At 39.1% G+C, this 21,772-nt stretch overlaps 1 protein-coding gene across 2 annotated transcripts in view; it reads right to left on the reverse strand.

Moving 5' to 3' along the window:
* The window catches only part of TERF1 (telomeric repeat binding factor 1), a 42,202-nt gene extending 20,733 nt beyond the window's left edge, over window positions 1–21,469 (reverse strand). The window contains exons 1-8 of one of the 2 annotated variants that reach the window (XM_062188363.1): window positions 21,136–21,469; window positions 17,254–17,349; window positions 14,652–14,773; window positions 12,683–12,769; window positions 9,792–9,941; window positions 8,242–8,354; window positions 4,370–4,429; window positions 2,400–2,488 (exon numbers count right to left, since the gene is read on the reverse strand). In XM_062188363.1, coding sequence (XP_062044347.1) covers window positions 2,400–2,488; window positions 4,370–4,429; window positions 8,242–8,354; window positions 9,792–9,941; window positions 12,683–12,769; window positions 14,652–14,773; window positions 17,254–17,349; window positions 21,136–21,445 — 1,027 coding nt within the window. In that variant the 5' untranslated portion in view covers window positions 21,446–21,469. The remainder of the gene's footprint in view (window positions 1–2,399; window positions 2,489–4,369; window positions 4,430–8,241; window positions 8,355–9,791; window positions 9,942–12,682; window positions 12,770–14,651; window positions 14,774–17,253; window positions 17,350–21,135) is intronic. The other variant, XM_062188364.1, reaches the window with a different exon arrangement.
* Between the last annotated feature and the right edge of the window lie 303 nt (window positions 21,470–21,772).

The raw sequence follows: 21,772 nt of genomic DNA on the forward strand, positions 1-21,772 counted from the left end.
ACTATGACATTAAAATTCCAGGAACAGTCTCACAGTATTCTAGCTTAGAATTATAATTCCTAGTCATTTTGTAGCTACAGATAAAGAAAACCAATCTGGAACTCTACCAATGCTGGACAAATAATTTCATTGATAAAACTCAACTTTCTCATTTTTAAAATGGGAATGGCAATAATATTTGTGAATGTACATGTTTTAGAGATGCTTTTACAAATATGTTAGCTAACAGTAACATGATCAAACCATCAGTTATGAAAAAACTAGGGGTCTGGCATGAAAGTTGTACCTTCTAAGTAAGGAGAAATAAAGCCAATTTCACTATATATATTTTTAGTTTGATAAGTATTTAGAGTTGGATTTATAAGGTTTAAAAATCTCTCTGCATTAGTACAGTATCAAGGATATAAGGTAGGGTAAGTATTTGTTAAATAGCTAGGGACTGCCTTTAAGAATTTAATTTTTGGAAGATTTATTTATTTATTGGAAAGGCAGAGTGATGGGGTCGGGGGAGAATACCTCCATCTGTTGATTTTCCCCAAATGGCTGGACAGTTGGGTCAGGGTTACTTTAGTGTCAGAAATTCCATACTGGTCTCACACATGAGTGGTAAGACCCGAATATTGGGCTTTCTTCTGCTGCATCCCTAGGTGCAGGAAGCTGGACAGGAAGTAGAGCAGCCAAGAGTAAAATCAGCACTCTGATATCGGATGATAGTGCTGCAAGCAGGGGCTTAAACAGCTGCACTACAATGTGGTATCCTGTTTTTTTTAAACAGTACTTTTTTTTTTTTTTGAAAAGGCAAAGACACAAAGAATGATCATCCATCTGCTAGTTCACTCCCCAAATGCTCTAATACCCAGGACTAGGCCAAAGCCAGGAGCCCAGAACTCCATCTGAGTCTTTGTTCCACATGAGTAGAAGGGGCCCAAGTAATTGAGTCATCACTGATGCCTTCTAAAGGTGTGCAACAGCTAATGTTGGAATCAGAAGCAGAGCTGGGATTTGAACATAGGCAGTCCAATATGGGATGCAGGCATTCCAAGCAGTGTCTTACCTGCTACGTCAAACCCTGCTCCTGCAATGGCTTTTTGGATATTGCTTTTTAAACCTAGCAATATCTTAAAAAAAAAAAAAGATTTATTTATTTGAAAAGCAGAGTTACAGAGAGGCAGAAAGACATCTTCCATTGGCTGGTTCATTCCCTAAATGGCCAAATGGCTGGAGCTGGGCTGATCTGAAGCCAGGGGCTAGGAGCCTCTTCCAGGTCTTCCATGTAGGTGCAGGGGCCCAAGGGCTTCAGCCATCTTCCACTGCTTTCTCAGGCCATTGCAGAGAACTGGATCGGAAGTGGAGCAGCTGGGTCTCCAACCAGCACCCTTATGGGAAGCTGGCACTGCAAGTGGCAGCTTTACCTGCTATATAACAGCGCTGACCCCATCCAGCAATGTCTTTTATAAAACAAGTGCAACATAAATGCAATAAGGAGGGTATACAGACTACATATATAGTCATTCCTCATTATTCATAGATTTCACTTATTTGCAAATCCATCTATCTGCTAAAATTTGTCTAAATCCAAAATCAATACCCAGGGTACTTTTAGGGTCACTGGTGGACATGTGGCAACCAGTGAAAAATTCTGAGTTGCTGGATGTATATATCCCACAGCTAAGGTCAAACAAGTTGACATGTCTCATTTTAGCCCTCATACTACAAACAAGTATGTTTTTCAAGATTTACTTAGTGAATATTTTTTTTCATTTTTGTTGATTTCACTGATGAAAACAGCCCCCACCTGTTAGTACTAAAGTGCCATCTGTTTTTCAATGAAAGAAGGTTATGATGTGCCTTATGATAAACTTACATGTGTTACATGGGCTTGAATCAGGCCTGACATAGTTGTTAGTGATTCAATGGTAATGAGTCATCAATATATATTAAATAAATGTCTGTAAACACACATAAAATGAGGTCATTTATTGATCAGTTAACAAAAACGTTGTGCCAGCTTACAAGTACCTCACTCTTTATTTCTCCAAGTAGTAATAATTCAATATTTCCTACTTCAGAGTGAATTATAAATTAGCAAACTCTCTCAAAGGTTTTAATGAACACAACTACTATAAATATCAAGAATTAATTGTATTTGTTTCAGAAAACAATCTAAAGTTGCTGAATATAGTGAAGGTAAAAAAGCAATACTCTAAGCTAGGCAGTCAGAATAGCTAACTTTCTAAATTAAACACCACCCTTAACTAATTCTTCAAGCTAAGACTTAAACTCTTCATGCTTCAATTTTCTGAAGTGTGTATTTTTGTGTTATAGTGGTGAAGTCAACATTTGGTTCACTTTCAAGGACACACCAAATGCACGTCTAAAACTGGCGTACTGGTACTTACTTTGAAGAGTTTCCTCTCTTTCCTCTTCCTCATCAAAGTCTTCTCTCCAGCTTCTATATTTCAGCTTAGATAAGAGATTCTTGTGAGACCTAAATAAATCACGAAAGCTTAAGATAGGTTCCTGAAAGAGTAATAAAGTTATAGGAAAAAGGTAGACAATTTGTCTTATTCTGTTTTTAAATCTACTTTGGCCCACTTCATATGGTGCTCTCCTTGCTTAGTGCCCCATCTTAACCTTTGACCAAGATTTCTGTTGTCATACTTCTCTCTCTCCTACCTCTTATTTCCTTCATTTCATCCACTCAGAAATCAAAGACTCTTTTGGCCTTTCAACCAGATCAAGAGAAAAAAAAAAAGGAACCTCAAAATACAGAGTATTAAACTTTTATGGCTCTATTTCCCCAAAGAAAATTCCAAAATCCCTTTACATGATGGTAGATAGCCTTGTTGATACAAGATGTGGCATAATTGTCTGATCCCTTACAAAGCTCATATTTTATAAATGAGCAAACTAGGATTAAAAAAGCAGTTTGCCTAAGCTTAGGCAGCTCTAATATTGCTACTGAAAAGGTGCGCTGTTTTAGCTACATTTTTATTCCTATAGATCAGCGGTGGGGAATATCTGGCCCACCGGCCACCTAAGATCTACCAAATCATTTGGTCAGGCCCTGTCAAGGCAACTCAGGTAGGATTCAAAATTCAGTAACTCAACAGCAGGCTAATTTTTTAAATTCATAATTTTGTATGGCCATGATGTTACAAATATTCAAATGGTTTTGGCGGAAAAAAATGTTCTCTACCCCTTCATGGTACTCTATGTAACCAGTTAATCTCTGCTCTCCCTTCTAAAATTTTCTATTGTGCTCTCTGGAATACCATTCTCAACTTCCTTCACCAGCTCCTCTTTGCCTGGTATAAAATTTAATTCTCTTCTGATGACAATTCTTCTCTCTTTTATGGCTTTATCAAGTAGAGACTGGTTTAATCTTCCACCCTCCATAAAGTACCCTAGAGATGAATCTTTATAGTTTCCATTTCTAAATGAATGCAACTTTCAGAATCCTGCTTCCCTAGAAATCTTAGCCCTTTAGGATTCATGCATCTGAGGTCTATCACCTTTTATCATTCTTCATAGCCATTCTCTTTCCATCCAAGCACTTCCCATCATTCACAGATCTTTCTGTATACTTAAGTGATACCATTACCATTATTTCAGTATTCTCATAGACAACCCATATTATCCTGGCTTCTCAATTCCTCATCTCCAAAAATCTCCACACCAAGTCAGCCACCCTTTCCCACATTTCAATTTGGCATCCCAGCTGCTCTATTTCTGAAATCATTCATGCAGACTTTCTGTTCTCAGAACATGTTACATTGTCTGTTACACAGCATTTCTAGTAGATCACATACTGTGTTCCAGTAATTTCATAAGACTGAAATTTGGAACACTCTTCAGAAACGCAACTCCCATCCTCTCCCTGCCCCAGCAACTTGTCTTTGTTTCTCTGACAGAAAAAGAAATTACTAAACAATTGCTTTAAGTTAAAAAAGTTCCTATACGAGAACTTTCAGAAAGTTCATGGAAAAGGAATTATAAGTTTATTTTGGTGTAAAAAATTTTGAAATTCATGCATATGAGGTATATCCAAAAGATTCATGAAAATGTCCTATGAAAAAAATGTTAACTTTTTGCACCAAAATACTTACCTTTAATTCCATTTTGCCATGAACTTTTTGAAGTACCCTTATATGTATATTCCAACAATGGGCTTATAGAAACAATATGGAATAATTCAGGATTCAAGAAGCAAGTCTCTACATCTGGAATGTCAGGGTTGAGGTAAGTGAGTCCTTGAAATAATCTTTTAATCATACCAGTTAAATGGTAGTTACTATAATATATTTAAGTCTGCATGAATTGCTTCAAAGATTTTAAGACAGAAAAGAAAAATGTCAATTTACTTCACCTCAATAAGGATACTGTACCCTCTGAGGATTCAGTTACCGTAGACTGTTTGTCATTAACACTTTAAAAGAAGAAAAAATTTTTAAGAATATAAATAAAACTTTTCACAAGGGTAGTATTTTCCACATAGTCAAGTCATTTCAATTTATATAAAAAAAAAATCTTTGGAAAGAAACCCTGGTAATATTAGGACAAATACAGTCCATTACACATGGCTAATTTCTAGCCTTCTCAAATAATAGTTAATACTACTATCAAGCATTCGTAATTTTTTTTGAAACTCTTTGATGGTTCCTTAATTTCATGAATTGAAATGTTTTTCTTTAGAACAGCTTTATTGAGGTACAACTGATATATTAAAAGCTACAAACTTAATACCATTTGATGAGTTCAATTTTCTTATCCTCTCCATCAGCCTACAATTGAATTTTAAACTAAATTCCCCTTTGCTGTAGTTGAAATAGCTTTGACAAACACAACATGACCATTTATGCCTCTATGCTTTCATAGATACTATTCTTGTCTCCTTAAATGACATTTCTACTTCCAACCACCTGTAAAAAATCTTAACCATCCTTCAAGGCCCTGCTTAAGAACAATACTTTTGTGAAGCTGTCCATTTTAACTTCTTCAGTCTACCCATAGACTTGAGCAATGAATAATGTATTGTCTGCTACTACTTGCTTCAAGTCTGTAATCTTATTGACTCAAATAGATCATAAGCACAAAATATTTATTTCATGTAGTCTTGATAATATTTCAATTTTTTTAGTACTCTCAGACCTCACAATCATATTTCTGATTCTATATTTGCTTGCATGCTACTAATTACCATCCTGACACTGTTGATTTGATGTTTTATCCCTAATTCTGCTTCCAAGATAGTTTTGGTATTTGCCTGATTGTTAATCTTTATCCTGTCTCTAATTTTGTTTGTGCAAGTTCTAATGTTTGGTAGTTAGTAAGGCACCAAACATATCAAGTTAATTAAGATGCTTCAAAGCTAATTAAGAACCTTCAGAGTTCTCATTCTACTAGACAGGTAAACATAAATCACCTCATTTTATAGAAGTGTGACTTAGTGTTTTGAGTGCACAGAAGTAACAACTCTGTTCAGAGAGCTGGGCAAGACCTCACAAAGCAAGTAAGTTTGCCTTGGGAGAAATAATTTAGAAAAAAAGATATTCAAAACAGAATAAATCAGGCAAAGATAGAAAAAAACCTGTAATATTTTAAGATCTGTGGGAAGTTCTGTGTTGCTAGGAATCACCATGCATGTGAAGAAGAAGTGGCATTAATGCTAAGGGATGCGATGGTACCATTGTCTCCCTTATCTGTGCAGCATATTTTCAAAATCTTCAGTCAAAACAGTAGAAACTCCTCATTCATGGTTTTGTCTGAAAATATTAAATGGAAAATTCCAGGAATATTACCCAAGTTTTAAATTGCCTGCTCTTCTGAGTAGAATGATGAAATCTTGCACTGTTCACTTCTATCCTGCCTAGGACATGAATTATACCTTTATCCAGTGTATCTATTCTACATCTCCATCTATCCATTAGTTACTTGGTAGCCATCCTGATTACTTACAAGATCAACTGTCATAGTTTCTATTATTTTACTTAATAATGGCTTCAAAGTGCCAAGAGCTGTGATGCTGGCAATTTGGATATGCAAAATGTCATAAAATGCTTCCTTTAAATGATTTCAATAAGGAAAGAAAATCAATCAGATGTGGAGGTTACTAAGACCTATGGTAAGAATGCATCTTCTATGAAATTGTGAAGGAAAAGGAAACTCATGTTAGTTTTGCTGCTGCAACTCAAACTACAAAACTTACTGTCACCATATACCATGTTCATTTATAGAGCTCAGTTCTCTATGGTTTTGGCACCCACTGGAGGTCCTGGAAGAGGTCTCCCACAGATAAGGGGAGACCACTATATGGACAATGATTTCCAGTACAACAAGGTTCTGTAACTCAGAACATGTTTTCTGTTCATGTCTTCCAGAGAGTCTTAACTAAGCACTTAGCAGGCACCATGGCCATACCTTCTGCAGTTTGATTTTCTAAACAAAATATAATAATTGGTCAATACAAATTAAATCTTTACATCTCAAAATCTTAGGGAAAAAAAAAATCAATGAAGAATTAAGTCTTCACTACAGCTTTTGGAAAGATGAAATGATGAGTGGCAGGCCATGCTGATAAACAACAATAGGATGGGCCACTATAAGAAAACTGAGCCTCAGTCCTGAGGTGTGGGGTCTACTGTACATCCAGTTTTTATCCCTATCCCCACCTCTAGAGCATTAGTTAAGATAGGGCCCCAGGAGTGGGCATTGTGGCACAGCAATTGTCTCTTTTTTTTTTATTATTTTTTAATTTTTTAAATTTTTTTTTATTTTTGACAGGCAGAGTGGACAGTGAGAGAGAGACAGAGAGAAAGGTCTTCCTTTTTGCCGTTGGTTCACCCTCCAATGGCCGCCGCGGTAGCGCGCTGCGGCCGGCGCACCGCGCTGATCCGATGGCAGGAGCCAGGTGCTTCTCCTGGTCTCCCATGGGGTGCAGGGCCCAAGGACTTGGGCCATCCTCCACTGCACTCCCTGGCCACAGCAGAGAGCTGGCCTGGAAGAGGGGCTACCGGGACAGGATCGGTGCCCCGACCGGGACTAGAACCCGGTGTGCCGGTGCCGCAAGGCGGAGGATTAGCCTAGTGAGCCGCGGCGCCGGCCAGCAATTGTCTCTTGATCTAGCTCTCTGGTATGGCCTGGAAAAGCAGTAGAAATTGGTCCAAGTACTTGGGTCCCTGTACCTGCATGGGAGACCTTGCAGAAGCTCCTGACTCCTGGCCTAGCTCTGGCCATTGTGGCCATTTGGGAAGTGAACCAGTGGCTGGAAGACTTTTCTCTCTCCTTCTCTCTGCTAACTCTACTTCTCAAATAAATAAATTAATAAATAAAATCTAAAAAAAAAGGAAAAGAAAAAATCACCCTTGAAAATCCTAAAGAAAAAACAATTTTGGAGGCAAAACTAATGTCTCTCAATATGCAGGACTGACACCATCAATTTTTCTCCATCACTAGAGCAAATCACTATTTCTTTAGCTGACCACCAGATGAAGCCGTTAGCTCATGCTTAAAGATACATCAAGAGTTTTTTTTTTTTTTTTTTTTTTTTGGACAGGCAAATTTAGACAGTGAGAGAGAGAAAGAGAGACAAAGTTCTTCCTTTCCATTGGTTCACCCCCAAAATGGCCGCTACCACTGGTGCGGTGCAACCAGTGTACTGCACTGATCCAAAGCCAGGAGCCAGGTGCTTCCTCCTGGTCTCCCATGCGGGTGCAGGGCCCAAGCAATTGGGCCATCCTCCACTGCACTCCTGGGCCATAGCAGAGAGCTGGAATGGAAGAGGAGCAACCGGGACAGAATCCAGTGCCCCAACTGGAACTAGAACCCAGGGTGCCAGCGCCACAGGTGGAGGATTAGTCAAGTGAGCTGCGGCGCCAGCCAACACTATTTTAGAATACAGAATAACTTCTAGTAGAATGAAACATCATGAACCACTTGAGGACATGTGGTATCTAAGAGCTAGTAAGGAGCAGAGATGACTCGGGTTTCCAATCTCAACCCTAGTCCTAAACATACCCTCACTGAGAATCGCAAATAAAATAACATTATTCAAAACGGAATATTTTCTCACTCTATTTTGCTTAGCATATATAATTTGTATATGTCAGAAAATAACTGCAGTACTCCAATTTAATATACCCATTACACATTTTTAATAGTAATGGCTCACTAACTGCACTTTTACATAAAGATAGAACATTCGTATGACAAAAAATACATGTAATTGATCAGTTTACAAACCTTTTTCCTATATCCGAATTAGTTTCAGTTTCCTTTTCAACATCATTACCATTAAATTTATCTTGAGAAGTCATTGTTCTTGCTCTTTTACTTTCCACTACTTTTGCTGCTGCCTTAAAAAAGGATGTGTATGAAGGAGGAAAAGAAAGAATGTATTAAGGCATTTTAAAGAAACAGTATTAAATTAAATCTTTTAACTGTTTGATAGTTATAGCAACAAAGTAGTCACAGGGTAGTAAAAGGCAATGTTGTTAGTTTCCCCAGTAATATGACACCACTGGCAGCTACTTTAGCTATCTGGCTGGTTTATAGCATTATGGTCTTGTACCTACATTTCATAGATACTATGTTCTCCATACAATTTTAAGATAAAAGTCTACTTAAAAATAAATAAAAAGGGCCAGGTGTGTGGCACAGTGCTTTAAGTTGCCACTTGAGATAACTGTACCCCATATTAGTTTGACTTCCAGCTCTGTTTCTGACCCAGATTCCTGTTAACATATAAACTGGATGGCTCAGGTATCTGGGTCACTGTCACTCATGTGGGAAACCTGGATGGAATTCCAAATTCATGGCTTCAGCGTGGCTCAGCCATACATATTGTGGGCATTTGTGGAGTGAACCAAGAGAAGGAAGATCAATGTATCTCTTTATCTCTCTGCTCATCGCTTTTGCCTCCCCAGCCTTGGCTGTTGTGAGCATTTGGGGAGTGAACCAGCAGATGGAAGATCTTGATCTTTCAATCTGTCTCTCAAATAAAATGAAAGTAATTTAAAAAATAAAAATAAATTAAAATTTTGTATATCTCAAAACTAATTCAAATTAATCAAGATGTTCCACTTTAATAATATACTAACACTTTTGGAAGCTAAGAAAGAATACAACATTCTTCAGAAAAAACTTTAAAGGCTTTTCTTTAACCTAATATTACCCCTCCCCAAATGTGTTTTAAAATGTACTTAAGGGGCCGGCATTGTGTCATAGTGGGTAAAGCTGCTGCCTGTGACACTGGCATCCCATATGAGGGATGGTTCATGTTCCAGCTGCTCCACTGCCGATCCAGCTCCCTACTAATGCACACAGGAAAGCAGCAGCAGAAGTGAACTCCCAAATGCTTAGACCCCTGCCACCCACATGGGAGATCCGGATGAAGCTCCTGGCTCCTGCCTCAGCCCTAGCTGTGGAGGCCACTTTGGGAATGAACTAGCAAATGAAGATCTCTGTCTCCCTCTCTCTGTATAACTCTTTCAGATAAATAAATCTTTGTTAAAAAAAAAAAGTATTTAAATTAAAACTAAGTATGTTTCCACTTATTATTCTTAATTCATTCTGATATTTTCTGCTCAGCTTTTCCGAAACTTACAAAAAAGCTGAAGATAATCTATAAACCCAGTAATTACATTCACTAATAATAAACTGTTTTCATATTCTACAAAACCACCTTACAAAATTCTGACTAGTTTTCAAGTATTTCTATTTAAAGTATTCCTTCTTTAGTAGAACAATTTCTCTTAAGTCTATAGTGTGAATCTCTCCAACAATATGTATACCTTCATTAGAAAGGCTGATGATTTTTCATTTAGCACACAATTCACGTAACTCTTAATTTTCTCCATCATGTGGTTGTAGCTGAAGTGTTGAAAAAAGGAATGGAATGTGTCTTTCTGAGATATTATCATAAGCAACTTTCTTTCTAAAGACTAAAGAAAACAGAAAAAATGTAGTTACATAAATCACAAAATTACAGAAAATTTTATAACATAACATTTAAAAATTTTATGTTTGTGACAATTACTCATATACTTAATTTCACCACTGGTATAGTATTACATTGACAAAAAAATAATTTATTCATCTATTCTTCCAGCCTGTTGAAGGATTTAGATATGACTATTACTGTAATGCTCTTAAATATTTTTTTACATATCTTCCTGTTCATAGTACAAGTTTTTCCTCAGAAATAACTCTTTCAATGATGGCTGTAAACTTAAGAAATTCTCAGGCTCTATCCCAGGTCAATTGTTGTAATGAGACCTGGGATTTTTGCTTTTTTCTTAAAGCTTCCTGGCTTTTAAAATGTGCAGTGACAGTGAAAACAGCTATTCTAGGATATTTGCTGGAATGCATGCTTACAAATTTTGCTAAGATACTCTCCAAAGGAAGTTATGTAGGCAGGATCACTTCTCTACTGTTTGAGCCAACTGCTGGTACTGCTGCCAGGATGAAGGACAGCAAATGATATTTTAATGAATTGCTTGGTATTATCTTCATGACAAATACTAGTTTAAGAGATTAAGCACTGACTTTTAACCTTTAAAACTTACAGGCAGTAAGTTTTCCTCTGTTGTGAGATATAAGCAGAGTGGAGTTTTTAGTAGTCTAACAATGATAAGGAGAAAGCATAGGGAAAGGAAATACAAGACACACATCAGGCTATCAGCTGAAATTTCTGGAGGCTAGGAACATGGTCAATCAGGATACAATAAGCTTTAGCAAAACTGTAACCCACCCCCAATTAGACTTAGTCCCTCACTCATCAGAGAAACAGAAATTAAAACCCACTGTGATAATACTACTTATCTGTCAGAATGGCTAATAATCTCAGATAAGGTCTGTGGAGCAACAGGAACTCTCCTACACTTTAGAGGAATTGTCATAAGTTTGCAAAATAGTTTGGTGGTATTGGTTAAAACTGAGTATGCTTATATCCTATGATTCATCCATTCTATTCCTAAGTATATACTCAAAACAAATACATACATTAATCCTACAAAACATAAAAAGATACTGAAATAAAAATTGGAAATAACTCAAATGTCCACCAATTGTAGTATGCAAACTGGCCAGCGCCGTGGCTTTACAGGCTAATCCTCCGCCTTGCGGCGCCGGCACACCGGGTTCTAGTCCCAGTTGGGGCGCCGGATTCTATCCTGGTTGCCCCTCTTCCAGGCCAGCTCTCTGCTATGGCCCGGGAAGGCAGTGGAGGATGGCCCAAGTGCTTGAGCCCTGCACCTGCATGGGAGACCAGGAAAAGCACCTGGCTCCTGGCTTCGGATCAGCGAGATGCGCCAGCCGCAGCGGCCATTGGAAGGTGAACCAACGGCAAAAAGGAAGACCTTTCTCTCTGTCTCTCTCTCACTGTCCACTCTGCCTGTCAAAAAAAAAAAAAAAAAAATATATGCAAACTATCGGCACAAGCCACATGGTTATATGGTTTCTTTTTTCTTTTTTTGACAGGCAGAGTGGACAGTGAGAGAGAGAGACAGAGAGAAAGGTCTTCCTTTTGCCATTGGTTCACCCTCCAATGGCTGCCACCGCCAGCGCGCTGTGGCCGGCACACTGCGCTGATCCGAAGGCAGGAGCCAGGTACTTCTCCTGGTCTCCCATGGGGTGCAGGGCCCAAGCATTTGAGCCATCCTCCACTGCACTCCCTGGCCACAGCAAAGCTGGCCTGGAAGAGGGGCAACCGGGACAGAATCGAGTACCCTGACTGGGACTAGAACCCAGTGTGCCGGCGCCGCTAGGCGGAAGATTAGCCTGTTGAGCCACGGCGCCAGCCGTTATATGGTTTCAATCTTACAAATATAAACTTGCAATATGATTCCATTATACAAAGTTCAGAAAGAAGTGAAACTAATCTTCAGTGGTGAAGTCTGGACAGTGGTTATTCTTAGAAAGGTAAACACTTGAAGTAATTGGAAGGTACTGATGAGGTTCTATTAATTGATCTAGGGGTTTGGCACATAAGTACGTTCCTTTTGTGAAAAGATGTATGTGTACACACACAGACACACACAAAGACACATGTACTCTTCAAGAGGTATAATGTTCAATCAAAACTTCACTAAAACATGTACCATTTTTTATTTGAATGAAGTTAATTCACTTGTTACTTTTTAATATTAAAAAATTGAGGCCTACTTACCTCAACATTATACATAAATACACACATATATACACAAACACACAAAATCGATGATCAAATAAGAACCCTCTAGAAAAAAATAAGTTATACTGCCTTCTTTAGTTGTATTGTCTGAAAGGGTACATACTGGCCACATACAAGTAATGAACCCTTGAATGGGGTTAGTCTGAATATAGAACTTGTATATGTAAAATATATATTGGATTTTAAAGGCAGTACAAAAAAAGAGAACATGCAATATTTCAATATTTTTATTGATTTAAATATTAAAATAATGTTTTCTGATTTTCTAAGTTAAAATGTCACTAAAATTAGTTTCACCTTTTACTTATTTTAAACATGGCTGGCTAGAAAACTTGAAATTCCACACTTGTATGTTACTTGCATAGTTTCTACTGAACAATGTCATCCTATACTGTTTAAAAGATAAAGCATTTCTTTTCTCCTTCAATTTGCTGTCAGTTTTCTTAAATCTATACAATTTTAAAATACTATAATTTCAATTTAAGCAGTTACCGTATAAGAATTTGGATCACCAAATATTCTTTCAAAGACTTCCTCTGCTTCCTTAAAATTGCCATTTTCCATACAAACTGCTATAGCCTAAAAGACAGGAAATATACACCTTACACTGCTTTTCAAGAAACAGAACAGTTGTTTAAATAATTCAGTAAGTCCAAAACACTTCATTTAAGTGTTTTTACATAGTTTAATAATTTTCATTTTTTAAGTGATACAAAATACTTTTTCAAAGATGAAATGTGGCTTGAAAAGACATGAAAAATGTTCATTCCTATGCACATATACTAATAAATGCTCACCCTTTTATCTCTAATTTAGGTAAAATTAAAAGCAGTTACCAATAAATTAGAGGCTGTATCATGTATTTAGGACTCCCCCAATTGCTAATTTTGAGCCAAAGGGAAATGAGAGAGAAGTATATGTTATTTTTGATGTTTAGGATATTTAAAATGTGCCAGTTGAATTCCTGAAAAATCTGTAATAGGATCTTAGGAAGGTGGATGATTTTTTTTTTTTTTTCTTTTTAAAGATTTATTTACGGGGCTGGTGCTGTGGCATATGGGCGTCGAATCAAGTTCCAGCTACTCTACTTCTGATCCAGCTCCATTCTAATGCACCTCAGAAAGCAGCAAAAGATGGCCCAGGTGCTTGGGCCCCTGCACCCGCATGAGAGACCTAGAAGAAGCTCCTGGCTTTGGCCTGACCCAGCCCCAGCCATTGGGGAGTAAACCAGTGAATGGAAGATCTCTCTCTTTCTCTCTCTCTCTCCCTCATTCTCTCTCCCTCCTCCTCTATTGCTGTCTTTCAAACAAATAAATAAATCTTTAAAAAAATTTTATATTTATTTGAAAGGCAGAGTTATGGAGAGAAACACCTACATACATTTTCTGCTGATTCATTTCCCAAATGGTCACAACAGCAGGGGCTGGGCCAAGCTGAAGTCAGGAACCTAGAACTTCATCCAGGTCTCCCATGTAGGTGGCAGGGGCCCAAGTACTTGGACCATATTTTGTTGCCTGACTAGATGCATTAGCAAGAAGCTAGATAAGAAGTTCAATTGACAGTTCTTGAACTAGGCACTTCGATATGGGATGTAGGTATGTCAAGCTGAGGCTTAATCCACTGCATCACAATGTCCACTCCATCTACTCAATTTAATAGTAGTATGTTAACAAAAAGGCCAGCTTCCTTTAGAGCCTGAAAAGACTGAGGTAATATGACAAATCGCTTTTCCCTGAGTTGAATTCTCTTTTGCAGGGAGAGAGGGGACTAATTCTGCTTGATAGCCACAACAGTAATTTTTAGGAAGCTGAGGAAAACCACCTGGATTTTCTCTCCTATCTATGGTTATCAAATAAAATTTTTTGAGGGGCTGGTGTTGCAACTGGTTAAGCTACCACTTACACACAGTATTTTTTATACTAATAAATACTCTCCATCTCCCTCTAATTTAGACCAAATTAAAAGCAGGCACTAATAAAGTAAAAGCCATACCATGTACATGTAGTATTTGCTTTGGCAGCAAAATATATTTTTCCCTGCTATCACATCTTTGAATTACTTTTCTGGCTTCTTACTCGTAAATGGTCTACTACATGATTAAAATTCAATATATTCAATCACAAAAATCCTTAATTTATTGAATTAGAATTTTTGTATTTTTCATATTTATAATCTGTAAGCAAAAATTGGGAGAGTACAAATGCCATTTTTCAAGTTGCCTGGTGATCTTTAAATAGATGTGGTGCATTCTCTGCTACACAGGAGCAACACATACCTATAAGTTCCAACCTCTTTTGCTCACGCCAAGACTAAACACCAAAGGGCAAATTTCTAAAAATGAATTACATTAAAACTTGGGTTTACTGCCCTATTTCCATCAGGTTCCTCTTAATTTTTTTAGATATTAAATAGGCATTCATTTTCTAACAAAATAATCACTATAAGCACAGAGTAATCATACCTGAATTTTAATTAAATTCTGTATTTCTTCATGAAGTTTGTCATGTTCCTTTTCAATTGAAGCCCAAATCATAAGGGCTGATTCTAAGGGTGTAATTCGTTCATCATTTTCAAATTGTGCATCTTTTAAAAAACAACAGAAGTACGTAACTTAAAAGCTAAGTAGAATCTTACTTTGTCAGGTTTTTCTATAGTCCTTAGTGTGTATACTACTTTCAATACACCCTCCATAACAGTACACACTCTTATGCCAGACATGGCTCTCATAAATACAAGTTAAGGGAAGTGATCTGATTTTCCACATTCACTTATTAAGAACAATATAAAAAGAGAAAAACATGATGAAACTACAAAATATTTTAAACTTTTCTTTACTAAAATACTGATATTAAGGGTTAAAATAAACTTTTTTACATAAAGTGTCATAGTAACAGAATTTTTATAAATGGTTTATAGGTCTAACTGCATTAAACACAGGACAGGATTTATAAAATATTAATAAAGGGAACATTTATATTATTATTAAACTTTGCTAAAGAAGAATTTTGATCAGGTTATTCTGAATGAAGACATCAGCAACCAATCAGCAAATTATACAAAACTCAACCTGACATTCAAGAACCTTCACGCAAAGCAGGCAATATGGCACAGCAGGTCAAACTACCATTTGAGATGCATGCGCCCCCACATGAGAGGCTGGGTTGAGTCCCAGCTACTCCACATGCAATCAGGTGATATGGCTGGTGGGACGTAAAAGATGATGGCCTAACTTTTCATGTTCCTGCCACCTGCATGGGATACCAGAATTGACTTCCAGCATCCTTGCTTCAGCCTAGACCAGGTGACTGTTACAGGCATCTGAAGAAGTGAACCAGCAGATGGAAGTTATCTGTCTCCTCTGTCTCTCCCACACTCTCTATTTCTCTACCTTTCAAACAAATATATATATAAAAGAAACTTCACTATGTATGTCTTAAATATCTTGCATCTGTAACCTACAAATCATTCAATAAATACATATGGACTATCCATTATATATAAGTACTTGCATAAAAACAGAGTATCTCAAAGAATAAGACAAAGTCCTTAATCTAATGATGCTTGCATGCTACTGGGAGAGGTTAAGTAATAAGCAAATTAATAATACAATTCAGAGTAATAAGGGTTAGAAAAGGAGGGAGGCCAGCGCCATGGCTCAATAGGCTAATCCTCCGCCTTGCCTCACTGGCACACCGGGTTCTAGTCCCAGTTGGGGCGCCGAATTCTGTCCCGGTTGCCCCTCTTCCAGGCCAGCTCTCTGCTATGGCCCGGGAAGGCAGTGGAGGATGGCCCAAGTCCTTAGGCCCTGCACCCGCATGGGAGACCAGGAGAAGCACCTGGCTCCTGGCTTCGGATCAGCGAGATGCGCCGGCCGCAGCGGCCATTGGAGGGTGAACCAACAGCAAAAAGGAAGACCTTTCTCTCTGTCTCTCTCTCACTGTCCATTCTGCCTGTCAAAAAAAAAAAAAAAAAAAAAAAAAGGAGGGAGTACTGAGACTCAAGACTGGTAAGGGAAGGGAAAGCTCCTTCAGATAACATAAAGGCAAGGGCTTCTGAGGTAGTGAGAGAAATGAGACCAGCATAATGTGAAGCAGAAGAGTCATACAATGATCTAGAAGAAAAACATTCCAAAGAGGACAACAAATGCAAAGGTCCTTGGTGGGAATTTGGCATCCAAAGGGCAGGAAAAAGGTCAGTTTGCTAGAACTGTGGGAAAGCTGGATGCATGCCATCAGAAAAATGATATAAGAGACAAGTAGTTGTATGATTTGGAATTTGTTTTGAATATAGAACAAGGCTGGCTAAAACACTGGAATTGGAGTATGAGGAAAAATGGATTCTCAGGTTTTAAGAACTAGATAAGTGACACTGATTTTACTAACACAGCAAGTCTGGGTGAAGAGCTGATTGAGGAAGCTGAGCATGAAAATCAACTGATCCATTAACCAGATAAACTATAGGTTATTTTCAAAATAATGCTAATGTTTCTCTTTTGTCCAGAATCCCATTTTTGTATTCTTCTGACAAAACCTAGCAATCCTTCCAGTTATAATGCAAACTCTACTTCATTCTGGAATAGCTTCCATATGCCAGCTAAGAGACTAGGAAATTTCCTATCTCTAAATCTCATGTATTATTATTCTTACCCTTTCATGCCTTGTTGTATTTACCCACATAACTCAACAATGCATTAGCTTTCAGTAGTTTTATTTATTTTCATTTTATTCAAAAGGCAGAAGGACAGAGAGACAGAGTCAACTTCTATCTGCTGGATCACTCCCCAAATGGCCACAGCAGCCAGGATTGGGTCAGGTAGAAGCCAAGAGCCAGGAACTCCACCTGGGTCTCCCATGTGGGTGACAGAGGTCCAAATACTTGGGCCATCTTCCAATGCACATAAGCGGGCTTAGAAGTGAAACAGCCACAACACCGGCTCTAAGATTTTCTTGACTATCATGACCTAACCCCTCTCACTAGTCTACCTTTCTTCTTATAAATCTGATATTTTAAAGATTGCTATTATTAGATTTCAGCTTCAAAGTAAAATAAAAACACATATTTACCCAGGGATTTTCCCGCTGCAATTCTTGTCAAAAACTGACATATGTATATTGTTTTCAATTGATATGCTGTTAGATTGGATAGTCCATGAATAATAGCTGAAAAAGAAAAAGGTATATTTTATAAAATAAAATGAAACTTGATCCAGTGGTGCCACTGTGTGGTTTGTTAATAGGTTACAAAGATCTCACAGAAATTATCACAAGATTAGAGTTAAATATAACTGATACACATGTAGGATATCGAATATTTAAAATTACTTTCATAGGTAGCATTTTTAATAACGAAAAGGGAAATTCAGTTCAAAATTATACTATGTGTCAAGTCACTAGTTGGAAACATTTGATACTATGAACTTTACCTTATCGGAAATATATTACTTCTGTCAAGATTTCAATTGAGAGTCTGTTTAGTTTACAGGGTATATTTTAAAAATGCATTTATTAGTATTAATCTCACAAATATTTGAATACTCACCCAGATGTTATGCCAGCTGGTGAATACATATAATGGTAAGTAAACTATACTTCTGCACCTCAGCGATCTTATAACTATGCAGTAATGAGAGACAAATGATTAAACTACTAAAGTAAAAAATGGGTGAAAAACAGAAAAGTACAGAATGCCATGGAAGCACAAAAGAAAGGAAACTTGGAATATGCTTAAATATCTTGTCAGGGGAACAGCTGTTAGAGAAGGCTTTTCTGAAAAAATGTCTTAGCTAAGACCTGAAGATTTTACTAACAGCACTGTATCTCAACAAGGGCTTGGGTGGTATATATGAAAAGCTTAAATACCTAGCAAATAAAAAAGTCAGTAAGATGAGTATATTTGCCCTTAATTCTAAAATCTTAATTCTAAAATACCATAATCTTAAACTATAACAGAGAATATCTGGGTCAGATATAGTCATAATGGAATTAAGTGGGATTTAAAGAGATCACAAAACATATAAAATTTAAACACAAGGCATTCAGTATTTACTAAATACCTACTGCTGGCCAGTGTTAGGAACAAAGGACTCAAAGACAGCAGCGAGTCCTTGTCCCTCATGAAGGTTTTAGTCTAAGACTCAAATTAGAAAGTTAATGCAAGGGAATAAATTTTAATGAGCACCACAAAGGACAAGTATAGAAGGCCTTCTGAATCCACAGGGTTCCTGCTAGCTCAGACTTAAGATATTGGGGGAGCTTGGATTTGTGTCTGTACTTAATGTGTATAGACTTTGGGGGCGGGTCATAATTCCCTAAACAACGTAACAATTATCTACACTGCATTTACAATATATGAGGTATTATAAATAATCTAGAGAAGATTTAATGTGTACAGGAGAGCATGCATATGTTGAATGCAATACTAGGTCATTTTCTGTAAGGGACTGCAGCATGCAGATACTGTCATGTAAGGCAGGAGAGAACTCTCGGGGTACTAGGAATGTTTTGTTCTTTTTTTTTTTTTTTTTTTTTTTTTTTTACTATTTTTGACAGGCAGAGTGGACAGTAGAGAGAGAGACAGAGAGAAAGGTCTTCCTTTTTGCCGTTGGTTCACCCTCCAATGGCCGCCGCGGTAGGCGCGCTGCGGCCGGCGCACCGCGATGATCCGATGGCAGGAGCCAGGTGCTTCTCCTGGTCTCCCATGGGGTGCAGGGCCCAAGCACTTGGGCCATCCTCCACTGCACTCCCTGGCCACAGCAGAGAGCTGGCCTGGAAAAGGGGCAACCGGGACAGGATCGGTGCCCCGACCGGGACTAGAACCTGGTGTGCCGGCGCCGCAAGGCGGAGGATTAGCCTATTGAGCCGTGGCGCCGGCTGTTTTGTTCTTAATTTGGGTGTTGGTTATGAGTGTGCTCAGAGGACAAAATGCCATTTATCTTTATACTTTTGTGCATTTCTTGATATGTATACTATATTTCAATAAAATGTTAAAAAAAATACAGGAGAGGAAGGTCCACAAGGATACCAAAGAGCAAGGGACAACTTCATAGTATTGGAATATTTTGCAAAAGAAAGATCTAATCTATTCTAGGAAAGGAAGTCAGACCCTTTAAGTCTTCACTTCCTTACATGTTCCCAAAAGATGGGAAGACAGACAACAAGATGTTCAAAATTTGCATATTCACCAAGAATTAGCAGTAACTTGAAAAAAAGTTCTTAGTTTCCAAGTCCTTAGCATTACAATAGGGGTGGCCCAATTATTTCTCCTCAGGTCTAGAGCTAGAACCTTGAAAAAGTTTTATTTTTTGAAATATACTATCTTATTGACTAGTTTTTAATTGATACTGACTACTTTCCTAGGTGAGGTAGTGTTTGTAAGGATTCTCTACTATCAAATTACTCTTTGGAAAAGTCACCAGGTGCAATCCATTAGCATCGAGCGACTGTATAAAATTCTGCATGGAAGATTTGCCTCTTCCCTTATTTATTAAATCAACCACGCATTTACATCAATATGGATTCATTTATTCTTACTCTGGGTTATAAGCCAATACTTGTTTATTTTCTTACTCTTCTTTCAGCTTTGGCCATGGGGAACTCCTGCAGATAGTTCCTGTGTCCCTTTATACCCACACTGAGAATGTGGGTTTTTTCTTTTCCTTTCTTTTTGAGTACTTTTATTTTCTAGCACTACAGGATGAATCTTGTTACCTTGCAGATTTTCTGTCTCAGTCCCAGATTCTGTCATTTTTTGAAAAGCAGCCCATTTCTTTTTGTTGGAGAAAATGGTATTAGAAACCAAGATCTGATGTGTTCATTGCTACTAGAGCTGGTTGCTGCTTTGCCCTTTTATGTATAGAGCAAGAAAACTTGTGTATACTAATCTACGTCTGTACATCATATACAAATGTTGCTATACGCATCTCTACTTCTGTCAGCTAGTCAAGAGTTCATCCTGATGTCTCCAACTCTAATCCATTACCACACAGATAATTCGAACCCATTCGGCAAAGAGAACTATTTAACAATTCTAGCAATGGCAAACGTGCTTCATGACAAGACTGCATTTTCTAGTCACTGTTTATTATCCATGGCTCCAGGATTATCTGCGATACAGAGGAAAGGGCCTGGAATTGGAAGATACAGCATGGGCCTGGATCACCCCGCTTTAACTTACACTGCCTTAGGTTAGCTACCTCACTCCTCTACAAGTTAAAATCACTGGCCTAACTCATGAGATGATCACAAAGTTGCAGTTCTCCATGAACTCCCTTAAGGCTATAAATACAAGCGGTCAAAAAGCCGGTGGAAAAGCCTCACTGTCTGGTAATTCCACGGTTCCACGTGCTTTTTGATGTCCCGGTGTATTAACCCACACGGTTCAGTTCAGTGCTGACTCGGAACGAAGGACCACCCCAACTTTCTGTCATCTTCCACACGCCCACGCGGATCTGCCCTCTGGAGCCGTCTTTTATCCATCAATTACAGACAGCAGATTTCTGGAAGTTACTTTGACTCTGGGGCCAAATGAGGCTTACATAACTCATGGGTGAACCCAAAACACTCATGCCTGGGTTCCCCGTTGTCTACAGGGGCTGCTGAATAACTATCACCACAGGACTACCCGAATAGGAAGGACAGCCCAAAACAAGCGCCAAAGGAGACAAAAGGTACTGTCCACAGGGTTGCGTGCATTTTCATACATTTTAACTCGTTTAACCCTGCCTCAACCCTAAACGGGGGTCTTCTTTTTCACTTCACCAAGGAGAAAAACTGCGAAGCTGGCAAGAGACGGAACCGAGATTCGAACCCCGGCTCGCCCGAGTCCCAGTCCCACCGCCGAGCCGCCACAGCAGCCCCGGTCTCCTGACCTCGCAGAGGTTACAACAGGGGACACCAGGCCTCTGCCGCCCGCCACCGCCCCCCGGCAAGGACGCGCCCCGCACGCACCCTCGGCGCTGTCGCGGGTCCGGTGGAAGGCCTCGGAGCGGCCGTCACGGAAGGCCCGGCAGAGAGACAGGCATAGGAAATCGAGCATCCAGCCGGCAGCCACCGCCTCAGCCTCGGCCACCAGGCCCGCGTCCTCCTCCTCCTCCTCCGGGGTCTCCTCCTGCACTTGGCATTCGAGCAGTTCCTGGCACACGAACTGCTCCTGGTCGTCTCTCGGAGTTTCTGTCATCCGCTTCTCTGGGGAGTCGGCATCCCTCCCGTCAGCACGGCCCCGCGGGCTCGGAGCCCCCAAGGCGGCGTCCTCCGCCATGTTAAATCGCTCGCGCGGATTCGGTCCCGGCGGCAGCTGAGCAACGATTGGCTCGCGCAGGAGGGCAAGGGGCGCGGCTGGAGAGAGCCTCTTCCGCTGGTGGGAAGCCACCAATCACAGCGCCAGAATGGACTAGCGGCTGGAGCCTGACTTATGATTGGCTGAGACAGGCTCTCGTCTCAGGATACTGAATTGACCGCCTGGGAGGCTGCGGCTCGCAGTCCGTAGGTAAACCGAACAACTCCATACTGGGCGCGGACAGAGGCTGGGACCTCGCGGGGCTCCTGTGTCCTCCTTTTCAAATAGGAGACTTGGAACAGCAACATG

This window comes from Lepus europaeus, chromosome 4 (assembly GCF_033115175.1).
Source record: "Lepus europaeus isolate LE1 chromosome 4, mLepTim1.pri, whole genome shotgun sequence".
Lineage (NCBI taxonomy): Eukaryota > Metazoa > Chordata > Mammalia > Lagomorpha > Leporidae > Lepus > Lepus europaeus.